Source organism: Chiloscyllium plagiosum, chromosome 9 (assembly GCF_004010195.1).
Source record: "Chiloscyllium plagiosum isolate BGI_BamShark_2017 chromosome 9, ASM401019v2, whole genome shotgun sequence".
NCBI classification, from domain to species: Eukaryota; Metazoa; Chordata; class Chondrichthyes; order Orectolobiformes; family Hemiscylliidae; genus Chiloscyllium; species Chiloscyllium plagiosum.
In genome coordinates, this window is record NC_057718.1 from 54,669,504 (window position 1) to 54,682,397 (window position 12,894).

The following is a 12,894-nucleotide window of genomic DNA, read 5'->3' on the forward strand; positions in this document are numbered from 1 at the left end:
TGGTGACACAACAGCAGGCGAAATAGTAAATACAGTTGTAAAACTTCATTATTTTTCAAATGGGATCATACACTCATGCTTTGATGAAGATCACTCACTTACTTCAAATCAAGTACTCTCATTATTTCAAGCTCATCAAATAACCCTGAATTGATGACTAGAAAATGCTAAAAAAAACTTTTGACACAAATAATTTTTACCTCTGACATTTCGCTTCGACTTCTTCCTAGTTTAGGTTGTTGATCCACTGGGGCATAAACAAGCAGCTTCCTAATTAGGAAAAAAAAGTCATTAGATTTTCTCTTGCATCTATGCTTCAACTGTTCTTTTAAAAACACTTCCCAAATCTTCACTTTCTTTACAACCTATTATAATACTGTCTATTAACATACTAGACATAAATTAATTACATGACTAAAATAAAGTCAGGACTACAGCTGCTGATAAAGGGCTTAAGCCTGAAATATCAAATCTCCTGTTCCTGGATGCTGCCTGACCAACTGTGCTTTTCCAGCGCTAAACTTTTTAGACAGTTTAATGATGTACATTATATGCATGAGCAATGCTTCTAATAACAGAATATTTTGACCCAATTCGCTGGTCTTGAAAATATTTCTAATTGCTTAAATATTGGAATTACAAATCACTCGTCATTTGTTCTGTTAATCAATAGACAATAGGTGCAGGAGTAGGCCATTCTGCCCTTCGAGCCAGCACCACCATTCATTATGATCATGGGTGATCATCCTCAATCATTATACTGTTCCTGCCTTATCCCCATAACCCTTGATTCCACTATCCTTAAGAGCTGTATACAAGTCTTTCTTGAGAGTATCCAGAAACTTGGCTTCCACAGCCTTCTGAGGCAGAGCATTCCATACACCCACCACTCTCTGGGTGAAGACGTTTCTCCTCAACTCTGTTCTAAGTGACCTACCCCTTACGCTTAAACTGTGTCCTCTGATTCGGGACTCACCCATCAGCGGAAACATACTTCCTGCCTCCAGAGTGTCCAATCCTTTAATAATCTTATACGTCTCAATCAGATCCACTCAGCCTTCTAAACTCAAGCGTATACAAACCAAGTCGCTCCAATCTTTCAGCGTAAGATAGTCCCGCCATTCCGGGTATTGACCTCATGAACCTATGCTGCACTCCCTCAATAGCCAGAATGTCTTTCCTCAAATTTGGAGGCCAAAACTGCGCACAATATTCTAGGTACAGTCTCACCAAGGCCCAGTACAGCTGCAGAAGGACCTCTTTGCTTCTATACTCAATTCCTTTTGTTATGAAGGCCAGCATGCTGCCTCCCAGCTTTGTGTCATCAGCAAGTTTGCTAATATTATTTTTAATACCTTCATCTATATCATTAATGTACACTGTAAAAAGCTGCGGTCCCAGCACTGATCCCTGGTCACCGTCTGCCATTCCGAAAAGGAGTCGTTTATCACTACTCTTTGTTTCCTGTCAGCCAACCAATTTTTAATCGATGTCAGTATTTTGCCCCTAATTTTGCTCACTAACCTCCTAAGTGGGACTTCATCAAAGGCTTTCTGAAAGTCCAGGTATACTATATCCACTGGATCTCCCTTGTCCATCTTCAGAGTTACATCCTCAAAAAATTCCAGAAGATTAGTCAAGTATGATTTCCCCTTCATAAATCCATGCTGTGACTCTGACCTATCCTGTTACTGCTATCCAGATGTGTCGTAATTTCATCCTTTATAATTGACTCCATTCATACTGAGCAATCTCCAAGGATTTGAATGGAATTACTCTGATGGCTTACATTTCACCAATCCCATACTTACTGAGGCCATGTATAGTACCCCCAGTGTGTCTTTTCCACAAATAAGCAGGCTTCCCATTCATCCTTAGTCCTTGGCAAATTGGAGCTATCGTAATGAAGCCACTTGTTATCAGGCCTGTCTCCTGGCTGGGTTATTGCTGGATGAGAGCCACCTAGTTAGGAAGTTCCCACAATTAAAAATGTGGAATATTTTTAAGGGCTTCAAAAAATAATAAAGCAGAAGGTTCAAAAGACTTGTTTAAAATTTTCACTAATAAATAAAACTGTAGAAAATGAACTTGAAAAAAACATTAGAAGTAAAGATTAGATTACTTACAGTGTGGAAACAGGCCCTTCTGCCCAACAAGTCCACACTGACCCTCCGAAGCGCAACCCACCCAGACCGATTCCCCTACATTTACCTCTTCGCCTAACACTACGGGCAATTTAGCATGGCCAATTCACCGAACCTGCACATTTTTGGACTGTGGGAGGAAACCGGAGCACCCGGAGGAAACCCACGCAGACACGGGGAGAATGTGCAAACTCCACACAGTCAGTCACCTGAAGCGGGAATTGAACCCAGGTCTCTGGCACTATGAGGCAGCAGTGCTAACCACTGAGCCACCGTGCCGCCCACATTTACACAATAGTGTAACATACTTGCGAGAAGCAAGTAACTTTAGACCTATCGTTTCCAAAGGTTTCCAGCAATGGATTTTGTCTTAACTCATGTCTGGATTTGACAGACTTCTTGACAGATTTCTTGACAGATACCGATTGCTAATAAATAGTCAATTATGTCATTATTATTCCATCATGTCTACCAGGATGGCAGACAGTTGTGTTAGAGCTTTATCTTTCTCGTCCAACATTTCCTATTTTCCACCAGAATAATGGCACATTCAGCATATCAAATCACCATGTGATTTTTACTTGTAGTGATTGAAACATCTTTGTTCACATTTTTAACGTCTTGAGCGAATATAATAATGCAAAATAAAAACTTCTGAGAGGTAAAGTAAAATGTTTTAAATAGTGAAAATGTTTGCAAAGAAGTAGTTCAAATGTCTTTTTGGATCATGGATACAGTTATGAACAGCAACGCCAAAATATCTGACTAGCGCCAAGTACGGTGATCACAGGAATACAGCAAGGAATGTTAAACCTTTCAAAGGAACGCTCAAAAACAGGTATTTCGACTAAGGTGTCATTTCAAAAATGTCTTAACTCTGTAATATCTTCCTATGAGGGCTGAGTATTAAAATCAAGTGCCAGTCAAGTCATATGATGGAAGCATTTCCAGAGATTTGAATGTGCCCAAAGACATACCATATGATTTAACTGTACTCATTATGACCATGGTCTTTTCAGTGAATGCCCTTCACAAGTGAAAGCAAATTCTCCTCCTTGCAAGTTTTCTCTTAAAAATCAATGAAAAATAAAACATTGACAAATTTGAGGGGTTTCCAAAATTGTTTGAACTTAACTCACTTTAATGAGCAACCCAGGTTCTAAATTAGCAATTTGCTCAAACAGTTTGCATATTTAAAATTACTTTAAGTCCATTAACATTTAACTGAGAATATGATCAAGGAAATAATCACTGAAAGGTCAATTCTACTTACAAACAGTGTATGGATCAATCTCTATTTTTTTGTGAGGTCTCTTCAGCTGCTTCATGATGCCAGCCACAGCAGATATTGCCATCTGAAGATGAAATTAATTTAGCAATGGTCACATGTGCAATTTTGGGGACATCATATTCTGCCTGAAAGTTCGAGGTCCCAACAAGATTTCACCACCTGCTGCATGTTTTAGGTTGCGGTAAATTTATTTTGGATCTTATTTGCACAAACAGGCAGACTGCAGAGGTTGTGGATGCAGTCCAGGCAAGCGTCCTTGCTCAAGTGACAGAAATAAGTCTGCCAAAAGGCAAGGTGACTTTTGAAATATGCTGCAAAGCTGCTCAGCTAAAGCCTTTTCTCTGCCTGCACTTGATCAACAGTAAAGGAGGGTAAGATCAGGCCTATCGTGGGGTGCGGGGGGAGGGTGCGGGGGGAGGGTGCGGGGGGGCAGTGGGGGTGCAGTTGGTGGGCATGGCAGGGATGCCTAGTGAGGCCAAAAAAGCCCTACACCCCCAACACTAGACAGGTTCTTCGGTGTGTGACAGCACCAAGTTCACCATATTCCCCCATCCCTGCAAAACCAGGTGACTTGAGGTGTGCCTGGGAGATGAGAAGAGGCTCCAAGTTTCACTGTAGAGACACACAATAGGTTCAGATGTTGGGCAGAAGCCATGCCGTGGTACCCAGCTGCAGGGGCTTAACATGGTAAATTTCATTGTTACACTAAACCTTTCTATCCAGAGCTTATCTCATTGCACTTAATGTTTGCAGAATGAACAATTCAGTTGAATGATATTTTTACAGCCAGACTGGAAATTATTTATTATCTGTAGTACATGAAGCCACTGACCCCATACAGCTCAGGCATGAAAATTAACAATGAACATTCATTCTTTCAGCCTTTTAGATAATATTTTTGTAAATATCAGCTCAACACAGCCATGCTATGTCTCATGTCAGGAGAAGATAGCTTTTTAAAAAGTACAATATCATGTGACATTATTATATAAAACATGCTGGCAAGTTTGCCAGGTTCCAAAGTCAGGTGAGAATTGATCGAGTGAATTCACTGAAACTGAGCCCTATCAGCTAACAATTGTTTTTCAGGAGGGAGGACACTTCTCATATCATCCATAAGCATAGTAAAGTGCTGGTGATTCCATTTTTCTTGCAACTGGCAAAGTACACCACACAATGACAAATTAAGCAGTAAACTTGCAATTCTTCTCTTTGATTGCTAGGCATGTGAAATTTAACAGAAAGAAAACTTACCTTCCGGACTACTAAAGCATCATGATTAAGACTCTGAATAAAGAACTTGATTCCTCTTGTAGGTAGTGGGACATCATCTCTCAGTAACAGGGAGAGGAAACCAATGGCTATTTGTTCAAATTTCCATGGTCTTAAAAAAAAATCAAACCCCTGATCAAAATTTAAAGCCTTTTACAAGGTTTGTTAAAGGATTTGTTGGAAAACATCATAATTAATGATAATAATACAATGCTAAAATTTCCATATTGGTGTTCCAGCCAAGGTTGCAGGGCATTAACAGTCACTCTTTATATATGAACCGAGCCAATGAATAAGTGCAGGATGAATGACTATTCATCCAGGCAAGACAGATACAATCCTTAACCATTGATCACATTCATGCACATTATCAATGATCATTAGACATCATCAGAAGTATAAGTAGCAGCTGTAGCTGCCAATCAACTTGGTTATGATCTACTTGGGAAGGTGTGCTTCAGCCCAGTTATTTTACTAAAACTCCCCAGTTTTCCCATCTGATTTAATCATATCAACATGTTCCTGTATTTAATGAGAACTACCGTTTATTACAAATAAATACATTTCATCATAGGTAAACTGTTATGGACTCGGCCAAACCACTGAAAACATTCTTAAGCAGGCAGCCCAGGCCATAACTTTGCAATTTGTTTCGATAAGATTAGATTCCCTACAGTGTGGAAACAGGCCCTTCGGCCCAACCAGTCCACAACGACCCTCCAAAGAGTAACCCACCTCGACCCATTTCCCTCTGACTAACGCACCTAGCACTATGGGCAATTAACCATGGCCAATTCACCTTCACCTTTGGACCCTGGGAGAAAACCAGAGCACTGGAGGAAACCCACGCAGACACTGGGAGAATATGCAAATTCCACACAGACAGTTGCCAGAGGCTGGAATCGAACCTGGGACCCTGGTGCTGTGTGGCAGCAGTGCTAACCATTGAGCCACCATGGTAAGTGTACAGTGAAAACTACCCGGAGTAAGTTAGCGAGGTTGACTACCAGGTTTTAATACACAAAAATTTATTAACAAAATTACATAATGAAACACAAACAGAAGAAAGAACCCCTGCAGAACTCAATCTATCCAAACTAGACTTAATTATGCTGTTCCGAATGTACACAACAGTCTCACTAAGCAAGCCACCTGGAAACACAGTTATCAAAAAATGGAACAGATGCTTACAGGTTGACGTTAGAAGGGCAGAAAGAGAGAGCGCGCCTGTTTCCACAGCGAACTCCTAACTAGTTCTGGACTGAACTGCACAGCCAGAGAGTTGACACTCTTTCATTATACAGGTCACTTCTGAAACATGACTGCTTTGGCCTGAAGTCTCATCTGTTTACATATAAACAAAAAGGCCTCTCAATACCCTTTAATCTATGTACCAAATCAGTCTAATCAGAACCGAGAGCTGGTTTATGACCCCTCCAGAAAAAAACCAAGGACACAGTATCCTTGAGAAAAGAAACAGCTTTTAGAAAAAAGGGACCAGCTTTGTGACAAACAAAATTATGAATTACAATCTATAAATATAACTTAGTCATAGAGATGTACAGTATGGAAGCAGACCCGTCGGTCCAACCCATCAATGCTGACCAGATATCCCTACATTCTATATCTTCCATAGACTTTTCCACAGTAAATACTGATGCAAAATACTTGTTTAATATCTCTCCCATTTTCTGTGGCTCCACACAAAGGCCGCCTTGCTGATTTTTGAGGGGTCCTTTTTTCTCTCTCTAGTTACTCTTTTGTTCTTAATGTATTTGTAAAAACTCTTTGGATTCTCCTTAATTCTATTTGCCAAAGCTATCTCATGTCCCCTTTTTGCCCTCCTGATTTCCCTCTTAAGTATACTTCTACTGCCTTTATACTCTTCTAGGGATTCACTCTATCTATCCTTATCCTATCTATACCTGACATATGCTTCCTTCTTTTTCTTAACCAAACCCTCAATTTCTTTAGTCATCCAGCATTCCCTCTACCTACCAGCCTTTCCTTTCACCCTAACAGGAATATATTTTCTCTGGATTCTCGTTATCACAGTTATTGCCTTTGTTGTTTGAATTCATGTATCACTGGACAGTGCAGTGTTTTGTAGAGGAATAAGATGGTGTTATTTTCTGGGTCTGTAGATCATGAAGGAGCAAAAATGGCCTTTACTAGAGTGATATGTGCTTCTTGTCAGATGTGGGAGTTCAAAGAGAATTTAAGGGTTACTGCGGATTATATCTGCAATAGATGCTGTTGATTGAGAATCCTATCAGATCGGATGGATCGGTTGGAGAGACGGTTAGAGGCAATGAGGAATTTGCAACAGCAACAGTATGTGATGGATGGCAGTTTTTGGAGGAGGGAAAGTCACAGATACAGTCACATAGATGGGTTAACTCCAGGAAAGGTAAGAGAGGTAGGCAGCTAGTACGGGAGTCTTCTGCGGCTATCCCCATTTCAAACAAGTATGCTGTTTTGGAAAATGTAAGCAGTGATCGACTCACAAGGGAATGTCACACAAACAGCCAAGTTTCTGGTATTGAGACTAGCTGTAATGCAATGAGGGGTTTGTTAGGTTCGAAGAGATCAATTGTGTTAGGGGACTCTTTAGTCTGAGGTACAGACAGACATTTCTGTGACCAACAGCAAGAAAACAGAATGGTGTGTTGTGTCCCTGGTGCCAGGATCAAGTATGTCACAGAGAGGGTGCAGAATGTTCTCATGGGGGAAAGGGGCCAGCAAGAGATCATTGTCCACAATGGAACCAACAACATAGGAAGGGAAAAGGTGGAGATTCTGAGGGGAGATTACAGAGAGTTAGGCAGGAATTTAAAAAGGAGGTCCTCAAGAGTAGTCATATCTGGATTATTCCCGGTGCTATGAGCTGGTGAGGGCAGGAATAGGAGGATAGAGCAGATGAATGCATGGCTGAGGAGCGGGTGTATGGGAGAAGGATTCACATTTTTGGATCATTGGAATCTCTTTTGGAGTAGAAGTGACCTGTACAAGGAAAACAAATTGCACCTAAATTGGAAGGGGACTAATATACTGGCAGGGAGATTTGCTAGAGCTGCTCGGGAGGATTTAAACTTCTAAGGTGGGTTGGGGGCATCGACCCAGGGAGATAGTGAGGAAAGAGATCAGTCCGAGACTGGTACAGTTGAGAACAGAAGTCAAACAGTCAGGGCAGGCAGAGACAAAGTAGGACTAATAAATTAAACTGCATTTATTTCAATGCAAGGGGTCTAACAGGGAAAGCAGATGAACTCAGGGCATGGTTAGGAACAAGGTACTGGGATATCATAGCAATTACAGAAACATGGCTCAGGGATGGGCAGGACTGGCAGCTGTAATGACAGCATCACAGCTGTACTGAGGGAGGATATTCCAAGAAATACATCCAGGGAAGTTACTTGGGTGGAACTGAGAAATAAGAAAGGGATGATCACCTTATCGGGATTGTATTATAGACCCCCTAATAATCAGAGGGAAATTGAAAAACAAACTTCTAAGGAGACCTCAGCTATCTGTAATAACAACAGGGTGGTTACGGTAGGGGATTTTAACTTTCCAAACATTGACTGAGACTGCCATAATGTTAAGGGTTTAGATGGAGAGGAATTTAAGTGTGTACAAGAAAAATATCCTGATTCAATATACTAGAGAACGTGCATAACTTGACCCACCCTTGGGAAATCAGGCATGGCAGGTGACCGAGGTGTCAATGGGGAAAACCTTGGGGCCAGTGACCATAATTCTATTAGATTTAAAATAGTGATGGAAAAGGATAGACCAGATCTAAAAGTTGAAGTTGTAAATTGGAGAAAGGCCAATTTTGACGGTATTAGGCAAGAACGTTCAAAAGCTGATTGGGGGCAGATATTCGCAGGTAAAGGGACGGCTAGAAAATGGGAAGCCAATTCTAAAATGTAGAATCCCGACACAGATGGGTGGTTGAGTGGACAAAACATATATCAGGAAACACATTCCAATAGCATCAGTTCACAGGCTTCAATGAGGTGTTCCTTTCTCTTCCCAAGCAAAACCATCTGCTCTCATACCCTCCTTTCAGATTTTCAGTTCTTGTTAAGGAGGCAGAGAACTTACACATTAATTGTTCAGTTTCAGGCTTTGGTTAGATGCATCAGCTGATAGCAAATGGTGGGAGAGAACAACTGACCATCTCTACGTGTGAAAGTCTTTGCTGCAGAGATATATAGAGTCAAGTCCTATTTCTTCCAGTCTGAAGACTCACTGTATTATTCATACACACACTGAGGATATCACCGAGACGGGACGAAACGTCTGCAACACAAATTCCCAGCTCTGCGAACAGAACCACAACAACATACACACACTGTTCAGCTTCCCAAGATCCAATTAGAGGACTGTTGTCAGGTTGATGACCTCTGGTATCCACAACTGGTCACAATTGCACAAACCAGTCAATCAGCAATTTGTTGCCAGTCAAGTCTTACTCTCTGCACTCACAATGTCTTCTCTCTCCTCCCCAACTGCTTGAACAAAGCAATGTAAACACAATTCACAGTGAATTCCAGAAACGTTGTTTTAGTTTTTATGAAGTTCCTTAAACAGGGCTTAATTTTTAAAACAATCCTTTTCAATGCTCAATCAAATATAAAGAAAAATAAAAAGATAAAGTTATTACAGGATTGTAAACCCGATTGCTTGCCTGTGCAGGTAAACAGTCTGTGCAAACGGGGGCTGGCATTTAACCTTTGCCACCAGCACATCTTTTGTCCCAACACAGGGAACAAATATCTTTTCTAAAGTTCATCATATGTACTGCATCACTGCTGTGTACTTCCCATGAAAATCTGTTGAGCAACTCCTTGTAAGCATTTCTCCCATAGTCTAACTTTTTTCTGCACGAAAGTGTCAACTCCATCTCAAATCAAGCTAGGGATGCAAACTTGAAATGTCGCGTACTGGGAAGCTACTAGATGACGGACTGAGCTATCAAGCTTAAACAAAAATACATAATTTTTAAAAACTTACAAGTTCCGCTGGTCAAGTAAGTCCAGTAAGGTATCTATTAGCTTCTTATAATTCCTAAACAATAAAGAGAATTCTTAATTATGGACAATATTGAACACAGCCCTCATTTTTCATTTACAGGCAATCCCCACTAAAGCGCTGGCGTCATTTCTGAAAATCACTACTTTAAATAAAATGATTAAGTGAAACATGGTTTGCCATAAGAATTAATTAATACCAGGGTTAGGTTCCTGCAGATTCTGTGAAGTATAAAACAATGCCCAGGTTGAAATACCATATCACACCATGTATTCCTTGCTGAATTAACTTACCAACTAAAATAAACCATAAATCTAAAAGGAAATACCATATACAGTTAACGACATAGTATTGTACAAAATAATTACACATTATTCTATTGTACATTAAGATTCACCAGGTTCCAATAAGTGGCAGACATTGATCAATACAAGCATCAGCTCACCAAGAATATCTGCACTGTCCAGTCTCAAATCTAGCATTTCAATGCACAACAGAAGGCTACAGCTGTGAGTTGAGAAAAACCTTGGTCCAGATAAAAACAGATTTGGGATAGAAACTGAGGGAGTCAGGGTGGGAGCTTGTGGGAAACTGGGCAGAGTACCACAGCAGATAAAGAATCTGGTTTGGCAGGCAGAGAACCAGAGCTGAAGACACCTCAGAATCCCGACAGTGTAGAAGCAGGCCATTTGGTCAATCAAGTCCACACTGACCCTCCGAAGAGCATCCCACCCAGACCCAACTCTACCCTATCCCTGTAACTCATAGCTAATCCACCTAGCCTGCACATCTCTGGACACTATGTGCAATTTAGCATGGCCAAGCCACCTAACCTGTACATCTTTGGACTGTGGGAGGAAACTGGAGCACCTGGAGGAAACCCACGCAAACACAGGAATAATGTGCAAATTCCACATAGTCACCCAAGTCTGAAATCAAATCTGGGACCCTGGCACTGAGGCTGCAGTGTTAACCACTGAGCCACCATGGCACCTCTGGTCACGATTCGGAGATGCTGGTGTTGGACTGGGGTGTACAAAGTTAAAAATCACACAACACCAGGTTATAGTCCAACAGGTTTAATTGGAAGCACACTAGCTTTCGGAGCGACGCTCCTTCATCAGGTGATTGTGGAGGGCTCGATCGTAACAGAATTTATAGCAAAAATTTGCAGTGTGATGTAACTGAAATTATACATAGAAGAATTGATTGTCTGTTAAGCCTTTCATCTGTTAGAATACAGTGATAGTTTCACTTCTTTCATGTGTAAATCACAAAACCCTTTTTTTAAAAAAGTTGCATTCTCGGGTTAGCTGTTAACAATGGTGATAGCTAGACAATATGTTGAAGATGTTAGCCCCCTGTGTTCTCTGTCTATGACCTGATGTTTAGATTGATTCTATGTGAGAATCTCTCTGGCTATGTGGAAGGCATCTTGAAACCTATTGTACAGGGGATCCCCAGCTTCTGTCGCGACACTACGGATTTCTTACAGAAACTCAGCACCCATGGACCAGTCGAACCAGGAACGTTCCTCGTCACAATGGATGTTTCCGCACTCTACACCAACATCCCCCACAATGATGGCATTGCGGCAACAGCCTCAGCACTCAACACCAACAACTGCCAGTCTCCAAACACCATCCTACAACTCATCCGCTTTATCCTCGATCATAACGTCTTCACCTTTGACAAACAATTCTTCATCCAGACACACGGAACAGCCATGGGGACCAAATTTGCACCCCAATATGCCAACATTTTTATGCACAGGTTCGAACAAGATTTCTGATCTATGCAGGATCTCCAACCGACATTGTACACCAGGTACATTGATGACATTTTCTTCCTCTGGACCCATGGCGAGGAGTCACTGATAAAACTACACAGTGACATCAACAATTTTCATCCCACCATCAAACTCACCATGGACTACTCTCGACTGTCTGTCTCATTCTTGGACACTTGCGTCTCCATCAAGGACGGATACCTCAGCACCACAGACTACCGCAAACCCACAGACAACCTCACAATGCTACACTTCTCCAGCTTCCACCCAAAACATATTAAAACAGCCATTCCCTATGGACAAGCCCTACGCATACACCGGATCTGCTCAGATAAGGAGGAACGTGACGGACACCTGGAAGTACTCAAGGATGCCCTCACAAGAACGGGGTACAATGTTCAACTCATCAACCACCAGTTCCGACGTGCCACAGCAAGGAACCGTAATGACCTCCTCAGGAGGCAGACACGGGCTGCAATTGACAGGGTACCCTTCGTTGTTCAGTACTTCCCAGGGGCTGAAAAATTACGCCATGTTCTTCGTGACCTGCAACACATTATCAATGAAGATGAGCACCTCACCAAGACCTTCCCCACACCTCCACCACTTGCCTTTAAACAACCGCCAAACCTCAAACAGATCATTGTACGTAGCAAACTGCCAGGCTCTCAGGACAACTCCATACAACCCTGTCACGGTGGACGCTGCAAAACGTGTCAGATTGTGGACATAGATACCACTATTACGCGTGGGAACACCTCCCACCGTGTACATGGCAGGTACTCATGTGACTCAGCCAACATTGTCTATCTTATACGTTGCAGGCAGGGATGCCCAGAGGCATGGTACATTGGGGAAACTGAGCAAAGGCTACGACAACGGATGAATGGGCACTGCACAACAATCAGGAGGGTTCCCTCCCAGTTGGGGAACACTTCAGTGGTCCAGGACATTCAGCCTCGGACCTTCGGGTGACCATCTTCCAAGGTGGACTTCGGGACAGGCAGCAGAGGAAAGTGGCTGAGCAGAAGCTGATAGCTAAGTTCGGTACCTATAGGGAGGGCCTCAACCGGGACCTTGGGTTCATGTCACATTACAGGTGATCACCATTGCACTACACACACATACACGGACACAGATACACACAGACGCGCACACAGACCCCCACACACACCCTTATAGACACACAGACTCCCACACATGCACCCCCTCACAGACTTAAGACACTCTGCACTCACTACACACACACACACACACATTCTCACACTCACAACCCCCACCCCAGACAGACACACACACACAGACATACAAAGGCCCACATGCACACATATATATTGTGTGTGGTGAATTGTTTTGGT

General features: G+C 42.1%; 1 protein-coding gene across 3 annotated transcripts in view; it reads right to left on the minus strand.

Annotated features, from left to right (window-relative positions):
• LOC122552867 (proteasome activator complex subunit 4-like) overlaps window positions 1–12,894 on the minus strand; it is a 193,287-nt gene that overhangs the window by 64,043 nt on the left and 116,350 nt on the right. For 2 of the 3 annotated variants that reach the window (XM_043695950.1, XM_043695948.1), the window contains 5 exons: window positions 9,730–9,783; window positions 4,690–4,819; window positions 3,418–3,499; window positions 1,812–1,962; window positions 201–270 (listed from right to left, as the gene is read on the minus strand). In XM_043695950.1, the coding sequence (XP_043551885.1) occupies window positions 201–270; window positions 1,812–1,962; window positions 3,418–3,499; window positions 4,690–4,819; window positions 9,730–9,783 (487 nt within the window). The remainder of the gene's footprint in view (window positions 1–200; window positions 271–1,811; window positions 1,963–3,417; window positions 3,500–4,689; window positions 4,820–9,729; window positions 9,784–12,894) is intronic. The other variant, XM_043695949.1, reaches the window with a different exon arrangement.